This window comes from Mizuhopecten yessoensis, unplaced genomic scaffold (genome assembly GCF_002113885.1).
Source record: "Mizuhopecten yessoensis strain PY_sf001 unplaced genomic scaffold, ASM211388v2 scaffold7669, whole genome shotgun sequence".
Taxonomy (NCBI): Eukaryota; Metazoa; Mollusca; class Bivalvia; order Pectinida; family Pectinidae; genus Mizuhopecten; species Mizuhopecten yessoensis.
This window is the reverse complement of record NW_018407163.1, coordinates 55,320-75,604: the sequence shown is the minus strand read 5'-3', so window position 1 is coordinate 75,604 and position 20,285 is coordinate 55,320. Positions and strand designations below refer to the sequence as shown.

At 37.0% G+C, this 20,285-nt stretch overlaps 1 protein-coding gene across 1 annotated transcript; it reads right to left on the bottom strand.

The window, feature by feature from the left end:
• Window positions 1-10,459: 10,459 nt before the first annotated feature.
• Window positions 10,460-19,006, bottom strand: LOC110454116. The gene is made up of 3 exons (XM_021503487.1): window positions 18,811-19,006; window positions 11,656-14,045; window positions 10,460-11,185 (listed from the first exon to the last, which is right to left on the bottom strand). Exon 2 carries the CDS (start codon window positions 14,019-14,021, stop codon window positions 11,712-11,714), a length of 2,310 nt encoding a protein of 769 aa, XP_021359162.1. The 5' UTR covers window positions 14,022-14,045; window positions 18,811-19,006; the 3' UTR covers window positions 10,460-11,185; window positions 11,656-11,711.
• Between the last annotated feature and the right edge of the window lie 1,279 nt (window positions 19,007-20,285).

The window sequence follows — 20,285 nt, the reverse complement described above, 5'->3', positions numbered from 1 at the left end:
ACTCAGACGTTTGCACCCGATCAATAATACATACGAGGGGTCAAGGTCGGATGCTCGAAGAGGGGAGAGGGCAATGTCAGGAATTTATTCATGAGCGACATAAGATATAGCATTTTGTACTTATATTTCCATATTTTTTTTAGTATCATGAAAGAAAAAATATATATCCTAGTAAGCTAACACGTTACAGAAATAAAGAACTCGTTAAAAAGTACTTGAATTGGATTGCCCTCCCCACTCATTGAATAACAAGAGGCCCAGAGGGCCTGTATTGCTCACCTGGATTCTATGCCTAGCTATGGTATACATGGGATTTCAATAATTTTTGGGAAATTAAGTCAAGGGCTAGGTGTTGGGCCAGACACAAGAGTCAATACTAACATCATGAATGTATTTGTCTTTTGATGCCCAGCAATGGTATCAACTGTTTCAAAGTTATGAACCAAGAATTATGTCCCTATAGGGGTGGAACCAGACCCCAGAGTCGATTATAATATCATGACTGAGTTTGTCTCTTGATGATCAGCAATGGTATATACGGTTAATGGGGTGGGGATCTCGACTGTTTGAAAGTAATGACTCAGAAATCAAGTCCCTAGGGTTGGGGCCAGACCTCAGGGTCGATTCTTTTGTCATGATTGTGTTTCTCTCTTGATCATCAGCAGCCCTGCAACTGTATACATGGTTATATGGTTGGCATCTTATTAACATTTCCATTTTGTCCGACCCCTCAGACCCAGAGGACAGCCCTTCAACTCAGATACGATTCATCAACCACCAAAGAATGCTTCAAACCAAATATGATTGATATTAATTACTTTGTTCCAGAGAACTAGTAGCTTTAAGCAAATTTTATAGCCAAATAAACCATTAATGGCCCCGCCCCTTAGCCTCCAAGGGGGCAATATCTTAACTTCTATTTACACAAAATTGAGTCCCCATAAAGAAATCCATTTCACATGAGGATGTTTCTAATTTGAATGTAGATTATCCATATATCCCAATTAATTTGGAATTTTTTCTTAAACACAAAAAAGGAACTAAAGACTTTTACCATGTTCTATGCCAAAATAATACAATATCTACCGGTAGAAAGAAGTGGGAGGAAATATTTGAATTTAACACAGAGATATGGAAGAAAATCTATACCATTCCCTTCAAAATTAGTAAAAACACAAAACTACAGTGGCTTCAATTTAGAATCAATCAACAGATTTTAACTACTAATTCATATCTTTATAAAATAGGTCTTGTTAATAGTCCATATTGTTTTCATTGTAAAACTGACACAGAAACTATAGTTCATGCATTATGGGAATGTAAAGAAGTACAAGTGTTTTTAACAGATTTTGAATCATTGCTAGATGTGTTATTAATTCCATTTGCTTTTAATAAAGAATCTTTTATCTTTGGTTTCTATGATAGAAAAAACAATGTTGATAATTTAGTACTTCTTATCATTAAACTATATATTTATAAAGCTAGATGTCTGCAAACTGGTCTATCAGTTTTAGCTTTGAAAAACTTAATTAAAGATATTTACAATACTCAAAAATACATTGCTGTAGGTAATGGTGAAAATTATCTCACTAATTTTAAAAGGGAATGGAAAAAATGGGAAAGATTACTGCAGGCCATATAAATGAAATGTAAATTAATTATAATAATATAGTACCAATGTAATTCCTGTTAAAGGTAGCCTATGTACAAAAATTTACACAATATTGAACAATAAGCCCTTGTCAAATCCTTCGACGCCCCTCCAACCTTCCTTTTCTTTCTTGTCCCTCTCTCTCTTTTCATTACTCTTTTCTTTCCTATATCTTCTTCTAAAACAATACAATGGTACATAACACCTAATATCCTGGTTTCAACATGTGAAAATAGCCAAACTGTCTGGGTTTTTTTTTTTGTATTTGTTTGTTTCTCAACTACAATGTATACAATATTATTCTATGTATCTTGTTTCAAACTTACAAAGAAAATAATTGTTTTTCTAAATATAAGAATGTTAAAAAAATGTCAAGACAAACAAAAAACTTGTGTGAAAATTAAGAATGTGAGACTGAAATATGATGTGTTATGTTTAATGTACTGTTGAAAAAAAAAAAAAAAAAAAAATTGAGTCCCCTTTGCCTAAGAATGGCTCTACAACAAATTTGGTTCAAATCCCTCCATTCATAAAGAAGGAATAAAGTTTTAAACATTTCCCCCTATGTTCTCCCCTCTGACCCCAGGAGAGCCACAACCTCCGTTTATACATCAGTGAATTCTCCTTACTAAAGGATTTTCTAGACAAAATCTGGTTCAAATCCCTCCTTTCGTACATAAGGAGGAACATTTTCCCCGATGTTCTCACTAATTCCCCCACCCTTCGGCCCCTATAAAAGCTACACCCTCCTTTTATATAAAATTGAATTCTCCTTGCCCATGGATGTTTTAGACAAGTTTGGTTAAAACCCGACTATTAACACAGAAATAGAAGGATTTTTAAGATTTACCTAAGTTTCTGCTATTGGGCCCCGTCCCTCTGCCACCAGGCGGGGACAATACCTTCGATTTATACAAAATCGAGTCTCTTTTGCCCAAGGATGCTTTACACCAAATTTGGTTAAAATCCCTCAATTTATTCAGAAGGAGGAGGATATTAAATATTTTCCGCTATGTTCTCCCTAATGGGCCCCGACCCTCTACCCCCAGGGGGCCAAACCCTATGTTTATACATATTGAATTCTCCTTAACCAAGGATGTTCTAAAAAAAAATGGCTCACGTCCCTCTGCCCCATGGGGAGCAACACCCTCTGTTTATACAAAATTTAATTCCCATGCCCAAGGATATTCTACACAAAATTTTGGCAAAATCCTTGTTTTTGTACAGAAGAAAAAGAAGTTTACAGGATTTATCTAAAGCTCCCCTATTAGGGCCCCGTCCCTCAGCCCCAATGGGGGCCACATCCTCCATTTATACAAAATTGAGTCCCCTTTACCGAAAAAGTACAGGGCAGGAAAAATAGCAGCAGCTATCCATGGAAACAGACGAAATGCCAGTCTGTGATGACTGTGTTTCAAGACGTGAACAATGTATGGAGGCACGTGAAAAAACGGTGTCTAAAAACTGACTTTTGTAAATGAAAACATGATTTGGGGAGTAATAGAGATGAACATATGGCGAAGAAGTGGATCACATTCACAGTCCTAGACAAAGTGAGGGGCACGTACTCGTGGCCAAAGACGTGGAATAGTTAGATCGTTGAAAGACAAGGGACATCTGTAGCAACGGCTCACCGTGAGATTCTTAGCAAAAGGAGACAACCCATCTGAATTCGTACCAATAAAAGACAAACAATTCATATCCAAGGAAGTCAGCGCACTCTTAAAGGAATACTTAGTGTTATAACAAAGCCAATTCATGCTGCTGTTTGTCAAGCGCATCATCAAGTCTAGAATGTATAGATATCTCGCTTACAGAAGCTATGAATACGTAAAAGTATTAAGACATTTGCCGACAGCTACAATAAGATGTATCACAGGACCATTGGGATATCTATTGGTATATCACCAATAATGGTCAACAGAAATAACGAGACATATAAATCTGGTGGCGGATGCTCTTGCCAAAGAAAGAGACAATCTTACGGAAAAAACCAAGAAAAACTGTAGCATGCATGTCACATCTCGGGAACCCATTCATCCTGAATTTTCCACTTTTCAGAAATAAACCTCTGAGGTTAATAAGAGAAAAATAGTCACTAGCAATATGAAGTAAATGAAACACCTATCTGATAGTAAATAATGTTGCTACAAGAAGCTTAAATGGGATCGATTTTCCGACAGCGAGAGGGTTCAACCAATCTAGTTTTTACTATCATTGAATGTTGATATAATGTATTATATGTATTATATACTTTCTCCACATTAGGATAGGTCATAACATAGCTGCTGTGAAAACAAGAGGCCTAGAGGGCCTGTATCGCTCACCTGGAGATCTTAGCAATCATGGCAAAATATTCTTCAAAGAAGATCCCAGGGACAGGGCCAGACCCCGAAGCCAATTATAGAGCATATCTGTATTAGATTTTCCTTGCCCAGCAATTGTGTGTAATGTGGTTATGGGGTGGGGATCTCAACTGTTTCCAAGTTGTTACTCAGAAACTAGGTCCCAAGGGTTGTGGCCAGACCACAGGGTAAATTCTAATATTATGACTGCATTCATCTCTTTATGTCCAGCATTTGTCTCTTCAGTTTTGGGGTGGGGATCTCAACCAACCATTTGAACAATTTAGAATCCCCACTACCTAGGGATGCTTCCAGTCAAATATGGTTGATGTCCACATCTTAGTTGCAGAGAGGTCACTTAAAGCTATATTTGTACAATTTTGAATCCCCTCCTCCCATGAATGCTTCAGACCAAATGTGATTGATATCCATTGCACAGTTCTACAGAAGAATTTGTTTATAGCAATATAGCCAAATTGTCTCCTTTTGGCCTTGCCCCCTGGGGGGTCAGCCTTACCATTTGTACAATTTTGAATCTCCACCACCTAGGGATGCTTCCAGTCAAATTTAGTTCAATTCCAATCAGTGGTTAAGAAGAAGAAGTTGTTTAAAGAAATTGTTGACGTACGTACGGACGATGGACGACGGACACCACGTTATAGCATTAGCTCACCTTGGTCCTTTGGACCAGGTGAGCTAATAATCCATATTACAAAGCAAAACTGATAAGTAACATTTAAATCACTGGAATGAAGAAACAATTTATTTGACATAAACATTATTAGAATATATAATAGGATTTATAACATGTACACAAAAGCCACCAGTTAACGATTAAGAATACATGACTGTCTCTATGAGCTGCACACCTACTGTCTTAGAGGCATCTTAGGGTCATGATACACATGTCAAATATAAAGAAATTGATACAATATAAAAGTTAATCCGTTTGATATCTTAGATTATTTGTTCATGCAGCATACTGGCGTTTTCAAAAACTGTTTTTCTGAAAAAATAATGTCACATCAATGACGTCCAAGTTCGTTTGACATGTGTTGTAACTGCCATTGTTAAATCTGGTGTAAGTCCGTTTGACATGTGTTGTAACTGCCATTGTTAAATCTGGTGTAAGTCCGTTTGACATGTGTTGTAACTGCCATTGTTAAATCTGGTGTAAGTCCGTTTGACATGTGTTGTAACTGCCATTGTTAAATCTGGTGTAAGTCCGTTTGACATGTGTTGTAACTGCCATTGTTAAATCTGGTGTAAGTCCGTTTGACATGTGTTGTAACTGCCATTGTTAAATCTGGTGTAAGTCCGTTTGACATGTGTTGTAACTGCCATTGTTAAATCTGGTGTAAGTCCGTTTGACATGTGTTGTAACTGCCATTGTTAAATCTGGTGTAAGTCCGTTTGACATGTGTTGTAACTGCCATTGTTAAATCTGGCATGTGTTGTAACTGCCATTGTTAAATCATGTGTAAGCTTCATTTGACATGTGTTGTAACTGCCATTGTTAAATCTGACATGTGTTGTAACTGCCATTGTTAAATCTGGTGTAAGCTTCATTTGCACCGTTTTGTTGTTGCTATAGTTTGTTTTTGTTGTTGCTATAGTTTGTTTTTGTTGTTGCTATAGTTTGTTTTTGTTGTTGCTATAGTTTTATTCAAATTCATTCATACCTTCAAAGATATTTGTTCAATCACCAAATAATTAATATTTTTTTACAAGATATATCCATTCATGTCTATCAACAAACACAAGTGTGTGGTTGAAAGCTTACATTCACAACTCCACTGGATTACAATGTGTACATAAAGCAGTGAGAAATAAAACATGTACACATCTAACTATTGTTCACTGGTACACTACATTTTACTACCAACTTTTTAGACCAAAAATAGACAAAAACTGTGTTATTCAAAGAGAAATACATACATTTAGATTAGGCTTACAATGAAATATTCAGGTCCTTAATTGAACTTTACAAGGAAGAAAATACAGAGGAAAAAAATTGTATGCCTGAGAATATTTCCAGAGAATAAATACAAACAAACGATGATCTATTGGTAACATTGATTTTCTGAATTTGAAACAATATTCCCACTTTTAAGTGGATCTAAGACAAGAGGCCCAAGGGCACCTGAGTTATATCATAGGTACTGGCAGCTTTATTTTATTGTTTCGATGTGATGTGGAAATCAGCATGTAAACTAAGTGAAATACAATACTTGTCATGTCATCAAAGAATAAGAATTTTAAAATATTGTTAAATGTTCCCTTTGGGGCCCCGTCCTAGCCCCTGGGGATGGGGCAGGAATCCCAATTTTACATTTTGAAACCATCTTTCTCCAAGGATAATTCTCACCAAGTAAGAAAAATTACCTACAGAAAATTGTCAAAATATACCCAAAAGTGTTGTTTCCCTATATAAACTATGGTAAATTTTACCCCTCCCCAAGGGAGAACGGATAGCACGGGGGTACTGAAATTTACAATTACAATTACCCCCAGGGGTCGGGGTAGGAATCCCAACTTTACAATTTTGTAGCCTCATCTACCAAGGATGATTCTGACCAAGTTTGAAAAAATTCCATCCATTGTTTTACTGTTTTCTCCCTTGTAAAATAATTATTTCCTAACAACAGCCTTTAGTGTTAATGAAAATCATTTTACATACTGCAAAGCTTATTTAAACTGTGAAATCTGAAAATATTTAGTTTGTTTACATTCCCAAACACAATGTTTGGTTGCCATGGCATTGATAGGCCTCAAGAAGGAAACATTTTGATCTAAAACCTTCAGTTGTGACTTCTAGGATTATCTGTGACTTTTTAACTACATTTTGTATATCAAATTAAATGCTGCATTTACATTAAATCTGCATTACTTGCTGTTGACAGAAATCTCACAAACAAGGCTGAACAAGGTACAGGTAGTTACAGCAAAATTTCTTAATAAGTTTGAACAATAAATCACATTTCATTTTATCTTTGCAAAATAATGAAACTTTAAAGCCAACCAACAAATATTTACACATATTAAAAATAGATTATTCAAAATTTAAACACCCCATAAAATTTGTAGAATCAAGTAATAGATATAAATATGTATTCAAATTTCAAACACAACTGGTTGCAGCAGGCCATGTGTCAATATTAATGTATTTGACTAAGAGATTATAATTAATAATAATAATTTGAGGTTCTTATATACCGCTTTATCACAACCCAGTTCGTAGGTCGTCTCAAATCGGTTCACAAATTATTATCCGTGGTTATAGGGCCTTTGCACCCAGCCAATATCTTTCTCAACTCCCTGGGGAGCATACAGCCAGTGCTGCCATTTTGGTGCTTTTTAACAGCTAACATTCAACAATTCTAGCGCTGCCCAACCACATACTCACTTACAGCTGAGTAGACTGGAACAAGCAGAGTAAAGTATCTTGCTCAAAGATACAACAGTGCCGTTGCCGTGACTCGAACATGCAACCCTTCAGTCACGAGCCCAGCGTCCTACCACTAGAACACCCTGCCTCCTTAACATTTTGGCCCCTATTTTCTGGGCAAGCTATTCCAAGTCTGGATTTCCCCGAAAGTGGCCCTGGTAACCAATTATCTATCCAATGAATAATTCTGCTTTGCAGAAATTGTGAATGAAAATATTAGAAAAATAACTTTAAATTAACATTTATACTATGTACTATAACTCTCGCATCAACACAGGTACATGCCTCGTCTGTCAATATTGACCAATGAAATTATGTATTTCGCTATGATACCAGAAAGGTAAAGTATACAGGAAAATCTTTGCTGCACACTTTTCAGTAAATCGCCATTCATGTTAAGTAAAAGGAAACAAGAGATACCAGAGGGATCTTGACACCCACCATTGTACCATCTTCATTAGTTCTTTGTCAGTTCAATCTTTTCTCTTCTTTCCTCTAATCTGTTTGATCGAGTCATGTTAACAGTAAATGCACCTTGAGGTAACTTTTGATCTAAACTTTATACTGATGTGTATGAAAGCCAACCTTCAAAGTGAGTTTGTCAATTCACATATTTACTAGTACAGTACTTAATGTGAAAGAAATAGGATCGATCATTGCAATATGAGAAAGATCTGTTTAGTTCCTCCTTTAGCCATTTTGTTTTTATGATCAGTCTCCAAATATAACATGCACAACGAGGGGTCAAGGGGAACCTACATATCAAATTTGAGAAAGATCCCTCAAGTTATTCCTGAGGAATAGTACTAACAAACGTCAAAAAATCGAAGATGGCTGTCGGTAGGCCATTTTGTTTAACTGATCAGTTTCAAAAGTAAACATGGACAATAAAGGATAGTGGGGAACAAGCATTGGCTGGCTCAAAATATATTTTTTGGGCGAGTAAAAAATTTGAAGCACTGGCCCAAATGACATATTGGTGGCCCAAATAAATTTGGGAAGAAATATTTCCACAGCATTTAACACAATGCTTCAGCACATTTAAATTACATTTAACATATCGAAGTAATGACAACTGAAATATGTACTTCCCCCCAGTTAATGTGGAAGGAACTATAATTTCTTTTATTCATAAATTTTTCAACAGTAACCCAGACTATTGTTGTTGGGCCAGTGACTACCTCACTTTGACAACTTTTGGTCGTCCGAGCAAGACTTGAATCGCCATTGGCAAGCGGGAGACCGTCCATTTCAGGCACTGCTGCACAGCTAAGGACCAAGGGGAACCTACATATAAAATTTAAGAAAGATCCCTTTAGTACTTCCGGAGAAATAGGGGTAACAAACCTTCACTATCAAAATCCAAGAGGGCTGCCTGTCGGCCATGTTGTTTATCCGATCAGTCTCAAAAGTTGCCCTGCACAGCTAATGACCAAGGGGAACCTACATATAAAATTTGAGAAAGATCCCTCTGGTTTTTCCTGATAAATAGCGATAACAAACTTTCACTATCGAAATCCAAAATGGCTGCCTGTTGGCCATGTTGTTTATCCGATCAGTTTCAAAAACTGCCCTGCACAGCTCAGGTCCAAGGGAAACCAACATATCAAATTTGAAAAAGAACCCTTTGATACTTCCAGAGAAATAGCGATAACAAACTTTCACTATCAAAATCCAAGATGGCTGCCTGTCGGCCATGTTGGTTATCCGGTCAGTCTCAAAAGTTGCCCTGCACAGCTAAGGACCAAGGGGATCCTACATATAAAATTTGAGAAAGATCCCTCTGGTACTTCTTGAGAAATACCGATAACAAGAATTGTTTAAGGACGGACGAAGGACAACGAACTACGGACGCAGGGCGATTTAAATCAGATGATGGTGGGCTAAAAACCTTAGGTGTCCAATCTCCAAAAGTCCTATCATTTAGTGGACTATTAACTTTTGTAGTGGAACTGGACTAGTCTGAAGGTCGGCGACCAGGTAGCTTAATTGGTAGAGCATCTGTCCAGAGTTCGGAAGGTCCCGGGTTCAAACCCCGTTCTGGCCGTGCATTTTTCCTATCCTGTTATACTTTCGAAATATACACATTCTTAATAATATTTACATATTCTTAGCTTCATCGTACAACTTATACAGATCCATTATCATGGTAGCATGTACATTCTCCATTACACACTACTGTACAGTAACTACCACATATATTCACTTTATATACAAAATATAATTATTATTCATTGGTACCAGGTATCAGTATTATATGACTCATTTTTTCCCCCAATATTAAATATGATAATGCAAAGTTTTGTGATGTCATGACATCTATACCATTTTGCAGGATATTTCCGTATGGATGATATTTTTACAATTTGGCCGGTCATTAAAGTGACCCCAAAATATGATCCACAGAATAATATGACATACAATTATAATTTTCATAACTGCAATGTCGTCATAAAAACACATGGTTTGTTGATTCGTATAGATGGGTATTTAGCAAGATGTTTAAAAATAGATTATATCACACATCTAATAGTGTTGTTGAGGCTTCGACCCCTTGGAACGACTGCCTACAAGAACTCTAGTTGAACATGTGCTATGGGTCCTTAACGAGTCTGTCAGACAGGTAACGACGGCAAAACAATTCAACAGGACAGTCAACATTGGATCGGAGACAGAATCCGTGAAAATATACTCCACACGTCTACAAACAAGTGTAAATAGTGAACTTATAATGCGAGTTAAACAGAAATTTTAACTTGAAATCGCGAAAAAGTTAAGCCAGCGTAACCAGTTATATGGTATTCACCTCAACAAAAGTCAATCATTGATAAATAATATTAAGAATTAAATTCAAATGAATAATAGAAAATCACCAAATGTATGTACACAACAGATGCTATCCCCTCTACAACATTAATCTGATCATGAGAGGATAATATTTTTTTTCATATGGCAAATAAAACACGTCAGTTGTATTTCATAAATTAGAAGAGATCTATACAGAACAGTATCAGATTCTGATAACAGTATTTTTACTTATTACTCATTGGAAAACTTGCAAAAACATTTTTGTTGGTCCACTAATAGATAACACCTGGAACATGATTCTATTGGCCAATCTTATAATAATAACCTAATATTACAATACTTTGCAATGACATCTTCCATGATGAAGCATAATTCATGGCAATCACTTCCCCAATCAGAAATAGGAATCATGTTGTTGATAATAATGAAACATCAACATTATCTGTATTGTGGTATAGAATGTCCAGAAAACCTATAGCTTTTCAGCTGAAATATAATATTTCATTTGTTACATTTAAAGAAAAGGGTTAAATTTTGTCTCTCTGATAAATTGTTTCCAGTTTCTTGTGTTGTGAACTCTAATGTGAAAGTTATTAAATTCATGAAAGAAGAGGACTTGTATTTGCACAGCTTGAATTTGTAAAATTCATGCAAGATGAACAACCTACACTGTTAGATTCGTAATAGGTACCATTTGTGACGATTACTTTGTCACTGGTCCACTAAAACTGTTTTACTGGTGTCACATTGGCTGCGGTCCACCAAGTGCTAAGACTGTCACAAAATGTATGATCCATCATAACATAATTACTGTAGTCCACTGTTATTGTGTGACTGTGGTCACATTATCTGTAGTCCACTATTAATTCATTGTGACTGTGGTCACATTATCTGTTGTCCCCTATTAATTCATTGTGACTGTGGTCACAATATCTGTTGTCACTATACGCTATTATTGTATGACTGTGGTCACATTATCTGTTGTCCAATATAATTGTGACTGTGGTCACACGATTTGTGGTCACTATATGCTATTATTGTGTGCCTGTGGTCACATTATCTCTTGTCCACTATTCATTCATTGTGACTGTGGTCACACGATTTGTGGTCACTATATGCTATTATTGTGTGCCTGTGGTCACATTATCTCTTGTCCACTATTCATTCATTGTGACTGTGGTCACACGATTTGTGGTCACTATACGCTCTTATTGTGAGACTGGTGTCACATTATCTGTAGTCCACTATTAATTCATTTTGACTGTGGTCACAATATCTGTGGTCACTATACGCTATTATTGTATGACTGTGGTCACATTATCTGTTGTCCAATATAATTGTGACTGTGGTCACACGATTTGTGGTCACTATATGCTATTATTGTGTGACTGTGGTCACATTATCTGTTGACCACTATAATTGTGACTGTGGTCACACGATTTGTGGTCACTATACGCTATCATTGTGTGACTGGTGTCACATTATGTTCCTTGTTCAGATGTTCATCTCTCTCTGCTTCACTGTAGAAGAAATTATAACACATTGGACACTGTGTTGTGTGGTATGTCAGCATCCCTTCAGAGAATTTTGGGACCTCGAGGGCCCGGAGTTCCCCACTGGACCCTGAACCACCAGTTTTTGAATTCAGTTCTTTCTCACACACCTTATGGCGTTCTCGCATGTGCTTTCTTTTGGACATTTCATCTCCAAAATAGCCATTACACAGTGGACATTTCACAAACTCGCTGTACTGCTCCTCCTCCTCGTGGCGATCACGTTCAGCACGAGACGAGAATTCACTACCACAAATACTACAAGCAAACAACAGAAGATTTGATGATGAGGACTGCTTCTTCGGTGGACATGTCATTGATGATGTTGATCTTGGCTCCTTTGCCATTTCAGATTTTAAGGCCATATCTGATTCCATGGTATCTTTTACATAAGTCTTTTGTTTGTATGCAAATAACTCTGAACCAGAACGACCAAATCCTTTCTTTCTTGGTCGTCTACTCTTTTCCTCATCGTCTTCAAGCATTCCTTGCAATCTTGGAGAGTATGAATCATCTAGCTCACTTCTAGGAGACCCTGAGCCGTCGCTCACATCAAAATCTGACCCTACATCTGCCATTTCAGTGTAGTTGACTGGATTTTTTCTTCCAGATGACAATCTTGTTGAATACGGTCCCTTAGCCCTATTCCTCTTTTCCAATAATGATCTTGTGAGCAATTCAAACTTGCGATTGGCATGTTCTGTTGGTGTGAGGGCAGCTCCAACTCTCATGGACGTTTCGAGCGGACTGGTTACTGCAACATTGTCTCTTTCCTGGCTTTTCTCACCAGAAACTTCTCCTGGAAATAAATCTTGGAATGATACAAATGGAAGTCTGTAGACCAGGGAGTTATCCTGATCCTCTCCTGTATTTGGCTGACAGTTAGACATGGAAGTTCCTTCTTTACTTTCACTACCAAACCTGTCTTTTGGAATACTACTCTTGTAAGCTTCAGCTAAACTTTTTCCTTTGAGAATTTTCAAAAGAATAGAGTTTTTTGTTGTTTCTGAAATTGAGCCTGAATCAGAATTTCTATTGAAGTCAAACTGTGATGAATCAATATCGGTATCAATCTCCATTTCTGGTTCACCAATATCAGAATCCTGTGGTTCTTCCTTTACCGAAGTAACAGACATTTCCATTGGATCATCAGAGTTTTCTGGTTGTGACTGGAAAAACTGTGTTGGAGTATTACATGTGCTGGAAGTTTGACTATTATCAACCTCACTGCTGTTTTCCTCATTTTCCGTGGGCCATTTTGATTCTGTATCTTCTGTAGTGCTCCATATCGGTTCCTCTTTGATCACTATACCACCTGGTAATGTCTGATCACTCATTGTTTGATTACTGTTGCTTTCATCATTGTTTGCACTAGAGTCATGCTCCTTATCTGAAACGTTCTGGTTGTACAGACCATCGTCCCTCTGCTCCTTAATTGAGGTATAATCTTGAGATTCATCATCTTCATTATCTTGAGTCACTGGAGATGCTCTTCTGATCTCACCGCGATCCAGCTTTCTTTTTCGACGAATGCTGGTCTCAGCAACTTGGATGTTTGGACTTTCTGCTGCTGGTATGGGCTTGAGAGGTGTCGAAGCTGTACTCATTGGGATCATCAATCCCGATAAAATGGATGCTACAGAAGCTGGTTCCTTTGGTTGTGTGGGTGCTACAGAATTCTCCCCATCCCCCTTCCTCAATACATCCTTACCGACACTGCTTAGATACATGTTATCCTCACCACACAAAGTCTGCACTAGGTAAGGATATTTCTTTACTGGTGTGTCATTTTTCAGTGCTTCTAAACCCGAGACATCAGTTCTAGCCTCTGACAAGTTTTTAGAAATGTTCTCCGCCTGCCATGCTGTCATATCGCCTCCAGCCGGGGTATTCATCAGCATATCTTCATTTGTGACTTTCCTTTTTCGTTTTGATTTTGGGCCCATGGACCAGATGTTTGATACCTTGCAAATGTTTTGGTCACCATTTGTATCCTGTGTCGTCACTGCTCCTGAGTTTTTATTTCCAAAAAACCCAAGAGTTTCATGAATTTTCACCACATGATTGTCAGTAGGGGTCAGAGCTACACAAATTAAAGCATCGACTTCAATTGGATTCTTGTACTTTTCCTGGCAGAGACTCAGAACAGCCGTCTTAAGCATGGCAGCAATTTTCTCCCTTTCCTTCATTCTGGCCACCTTTGTTTTGTTCACCATGGTTTAATATTTCTCTGTGACCTCCTGAAAAAAAAAGGAAAAAAATATATTATCAAAACTATAAAACGGCCAAACAGATAAAATGCCAAAATTTTCTTTTTTCTTTTGAAATAAATATTAATATATGATATAATTTCAAAAGCAATAGAGTCTGTAAAGCATAAAAAGTGACCTCAATAAATACAATTAAATAATCTGGTGTTCTTAATATTCAAGCTTCCACGAAGCTGTTCTGAACAAATAGTGTTTAGAAGGAAATGTTGATAATAGACACAAAAGATGATGGCCAACTGCAGGCCAAGGCAGATTAAATCAGTTGTCCTTTGGGCAGGTGAGCTAATAATCTGTCTTAACATGTACACACTATTGTATTTTCCAAAAAAATCGAAAAATACATCGTTTTCAAAACAAATCTATTTTCATAAAGAGAAGCTCATAGGGGCTGTGGTTGCTCACCTAGATATTGAAGCATTCATGGCAAAACATTCTCATTAAAACTAAGTATAAATTCAAACATATCCCTGTCTTTGGGCTCTGTCTAAATCTCTCAGCATGCAGAAAGAGAACATCAATCCTTTATCACATTTTATTACCTGGTCCCTCGGATGTTTTGAAGCAAATTTGGTTGTTCAAAACAAGATCATTATTTTTCAAGAGTAGGCTTTTTCAAACCTTAAATGCAAAGACCTCCCATTTTGGACCCAGCCCCTTTGGAAAGCTATACTCTTCTTTTAACAATTAATTGCAGGTCCAAAAGACCAAGGATGCAGGCTTCATAGCAAATTTGGTTAGATCCCCATTGGTATGTTAATTAGTGATGGCCAATCACTTAACTTTAGAGGACTGAATACCCTTATCATCTACTCTCATAGGTATCTCATAGGTAAGACATCAATGGACCATAGGTATCTCATAGGTAAGACATCAACAGAAAGCCTGTGGCTTGTAGTGATGTTATTAACCTGCATTTCGTTAATTGATTGGTTGATGATGGAGTGCACAAAGAATGGCATACATTGTATGAAATTAAATGTATCTAGACGTCTGGTGAAGTCTAATTGTCGCAATAGTATTAATTAATATTTACACATCGTAGATTAAAAGGACGGATACAATTTGTGTGCATGATCTTTCCAGTGCACGTTTAACCTATTTTTAAAAATATTCAAACTTTTGGCAGTAACCACTTCAGCTGATAAATTGTTCCAATTTGTGACTACACGATTGCTGAAAATGTTCTTGGTGGTGTTTAAGCGGCATTATTTCGTAAAGAGCTTTAGCTGGTGACCTCTAGTTGCCGGATAGGTGGATTCTGTAAATAATTTAGACTTGTCTGCATCGTCCACACCACTCAGAATTTTGTACACTTGAATCATATCAGCCCGTAGTCTTCTATATTCAAGTGTTGGAAGTCCTAGTCGTTTTAGTCGATCTGGGTAAGGTAAGTCTTGCAATGCAATTAACTTTTTAGTTGCCCGTCGTTGTATGTTTTCCAGTGATTGTATGTCGTTCTTTAGGAGGGGTGACCATATTGTGGGGAAGTATTCAATATGAGGTCTGACAAGTGATTTATATAATTAAAGGAATGTTGATTGATTTAGAAATGTAAATGTTCTAAAAATAATTCCTAACATCCTGTTTCCTTTGAAGACAGCTGCAGACACATGTTCACTAAATTTGAGTTGTTTGTCAAATGTCACCCTGAGGTCTCTCTCCCTGTCTGTTTTTACAATCATGGTTGTGACTCCTTCGTTTCTGAAGTTGTACTGGCTATTGCTGGATGTATTACCAATTTCCAAGTGTTTGCATTTCTCTAAATTTAATTTCATGAGCCACCTCTCAGTCCATTCACACACTTTGTTGATGTTAATTTGTAGCTCTAACCTATCCTGTGGTGTAGATATACTTGAGTATATTTTTGTATCATTTGCAAATAGCTTCATTATACAGTTAACTGATTCTGGCATATCATTAACATAAATGAGAAACAAAATCGGCTCGATAACACTTCCCTGGGGGACCCCGCTTGTCACATTCTGTACTCTCGATAAGGTTCCATTGATAACAACTCTTTGTTTCAGATTTGTCAGGTATTTCCGTGTCCAGTTGCTGACTTTACCTGTAATGCCATATGCTTCTAGTTTGTGTAGAAGCAGCCTGTGCGAGACCTTATCAAAGGCTTTACATAAGTCAAGGTAGATGACATCTGTCAATACATACTCTACAAACATTAGACGCTTGAGTTCCGTAAAGAACCGATTATATCAATTATGTAATTGGTAATAGATAATTGGAATCGGAAAAGGGAAAACCCCGATAGTCCCCAGGGCAAGGCAAACAGGGACAGTCCCTCTCCGCATTGCTGTGTCAGCTGGGATGCAAGTTCTTTCTTTGCTTTGTGACTCTAAATCCCCAACTTGTCCCCTTGGCTCAGACCCTGAAATTATTGAGTATAGGTTCTAATCTTTATCATGTAAAAACAAGTTTTCAACATGCTGGTCAAAATCCAACAGATTTTCAGAGAAGATGTCTCTTAAGTCTTGAAGGTTTGTACTCTTTGACCACTTTAGTATGGCCCTGCCACTCACTCCCAAACCCTTACTGGGTTTTTCTTAGCAAGCAATTGGGAAAATTTTGGGCCAGAATTGGGAAAACTTCACTTGGGGAAAGTACCTAAAGTCGGCACTAAATATGGGGTAAAAAATCACTGTGACCTCTACTGACTTATCCCAACAGCCCCCTATAGGGTTTTAGGCCTGATTTAAAGATATGAATTAGGTGTTTATTTATACAGGGTATGGAATTCTATATTATTAATACCAGTCATGCCAAAATGATAATCATGAAAATTCAATCATGAGTTATTATACATGTAGGCAGTCGGATAGCAGATGTATAAAATGATATTAGAATGTCAGGTCAGACAGTACTTCAAACCACTTACAATACATTGATTTATTGAATGGTTTAATTAAACAACACTACACATGAAGATCTATACAATAAGTAAAATTAAAATGATAATATTTTCAGATCTATTGAAAGAAAAATGATATACAATCTGATTAAAATGTTACATGGCTCCATTAACTTCGTACTAGCACAGTTAAGAGGATGTACAAAGGTCATTTAAGGACTTGCCAGGTTTGGTTTGTTTGTGTTTTACGTCCTATTAACAGCTATGGCCATTTAAGGACGTGCCAGGTTTGGCTGTTTTGTGTTTTATGTCCTATTAACAGCTATGGCCATTTAAGGACGTGCCAGGTTTGGTTTGTTTGTGTTTTACGTCCTATTAACAGATATGGACATTTAAGGACTTGCCAGGTTTGGCTTGTTTGTGTTTTATGTCCTATTAAAAGCTATGGCCATTTAAGGACGTGCCGGGTTTGGTTTGTTTGTGTTTTAGGTCATATTAACAGCTATGGTCATTTAATGACGTGCCAGGTTTGGCTTGTTTGGGTTTAACGTCCTATTAACAGCTTTTGTCATTTAAGGACTTGCCAGGATTGGTTTGTTTGTGTTTTACGTCCTATTAACAGATATGGTCATTTAAGGCCTTGCCAGGTTTGGCTTGTTTGTGTTTAACGTCCTATTAACAGCTTTGGTCATTTAAGGACTTGCCAGGTTTTGGTGGTGGAGTGCCTTGAGAAAAACCACCAATCAGCGACTGAGTACCAGGTGACTGCCCCATATAGGCCTGCAACCCAGCGGTGAAGGGCTAGTGAAGTTGACCGTCAGACACCTTCATCACTCGGAAATAGCGACCCCTTGCCACAAACATAATAACACGATTACTGCAGTCGGAGTCAGAATCTTTGTTGTGTGTCCAATAATCTTGTACTGTGACCTATGGAAACCGATGCATTGGGAGGGTTTCGGCCACATTGTGGAATAGCTTACCATCTGCTATTAGAAAATCAAATACCCTGGCTAAATTCAAGAGGGACATCATTAAACCTCACCTTTAATTAACGTCTGCATTTTAATCTCTTTGCAAAGATGTCATGCAAATACCACTACCACCCTTTATTTATTCATTTATGTGCATATTGTGATGATTATCTGCTTGCTTAATGTATAAAAGTGATTGTAAGCTAGCCTTTGTTTTTGTTTCACAATTATAACTAATACTATCATCCATATGTTGTAATGCGCTTTAGATTAATTTTACAAAATATATAGCGTGCTATATAAATGATGTGTATTATTATAACAATAATAAATAATTTTAATAATGATCAAAAGAAATTAAGCCGACTAAATGCTTTAAAAATGGGGGTGGGGGGTAGTATTTCACTGTTAGTAAATTTATTGTTGTTCATAATTGACTGAATAGCAAATTTCTGTGATAATGTTTAATACTCAGTAATTTAATCAGTTTCTATTTAATTTTACATTTATGGCAACTTGACACAAGGTAAAATTCTTTGTGTAAACGTTTGGATGACAGATGTTGAATGTCCAAGAATTTAAAAAGAAGAAACGTAATACAAAATCTTTGTTCCGGAAACATTTTCATCAACCGGTTATGCAATCTGTGTTAACACGAAAAAAATGCAGTCATACATTTGAAAGTGCCGTCGTTGTCTTAAGCATTGGACAGCTGGTCGGGAGTGAAATCTGTCATTTCCATCAGTGACCTTGAAGTTATAGATTTTGGGCAACGAACAGGTGATTATTCATCAACAATCAACAGGTTATACAAGGAGAAGCACAACGATGGTCTTCTGTACATGACCTACCGACATAACAAGGACAATAATGTCAAAATGGCGGAAGGTGAACTTACCAACTGCTCCAAATCACTCGCTAAATTCAACGGTTACAACACAGGCAGTTGTCATGGAAACATTACAATCGTCTCCGCGAATTGACTTATCAATAAACAAATAGTTTCATATCACGTAACACTCAAGAAACTATCCCCTACGGAAGGAATTCAGACAGGACTTCGACCTCACCTTTCCCTCGCCTGCTGACCTATAAACATGTTAAGTCATTGAACGACCTTGCCCTTTCACCTTTTCGTTTCACGTCATGCTCTACTTCTTTGTCCTATTGCCCTCTACTTTCGTTTGACTTCATGTTTTCTATCCAGCATTATCACTATGAAATCACACAAACGATAAAACAAATACATGAAATATCCAAGAACACATGTTTATTGTTTGTTTATACCGATATAACAACATGTTGAGTCGAAGTACTGTGACCTCCTTCCGTGACAAGGCAAGTCGAACATGCCGGAAGTACAGCGTGAATTAATTTCTTAATAATACGGATTCTGACCGTATGAAGATACGAAACGAAAACAATTTATTAATCACGAAGGACAATGAGAAATTATCTGATAAAATTACACAACATTGAAATGATTGTTTTACGTATGTATTTTATTGTGTCCAACAAGGGAATGGAATATTTCTTTCAACAAGAACCACATTAACAAGTCTTGCACAAGTCCCTGTTATTTATATATAATAATGTCATTGCCTCTTTCTTTTAAATTCTATTCTGGTTGCATGAAAAAATATTATATTTCAATTGAATGATATTGCAATTTTAATTCCATAATAGCCACTTGAACACGGATTGACATATAGTATGATGATCAGTAACTTAATCTGTTCTTAATTATTATCTTGACCCAAATTTCATATTGCATTAGTTGAATGGGTTGGACAATGAACTTTATGATAAAAGCATTTTTTTGTACCTCCAGAACTCATGGAATTGATAGGGCATATATATAAATACATACGGAAACATAAATTTTGTAAATAAGAGGCCTATCAGGCCTGTAACACTGGACTGTTTATTTCTTTGTCGTTATTTCTTGTCAACGGTAGCAATTCAGGAATACCTTCTTGTTCTTTTCTCTCTCTTTTTTTTTTTTTTTTTTAAATTTACCCCCTTTTCCCCTGTTAGTTTATAAAAATTGATTGGGTTGATCTTGAAGTAATACAGCCTTTTAAAATGTATCTCTTTTTTTTTTTCCTTTTTGACTGAGCATGTTCTCCAACATGGACCACATCAATGGTCAAGTCCCCTTTGTAACATGGACCACATCAATGGTCAAGTCCCCTTTGTAACATGGACCACATCAATGGTCAAGTCCCCTTTGTAACATGGACCACATCAATGGTCAAGTCCCCTTTGTAACATGGACCACATCAATGGTCAAGTCCCCTTTGTAACATGGACCACATCAATGGTCAAGTCCCCTTTGTAACATGGACCACATCAATGGTCAAGTCCCCTTTG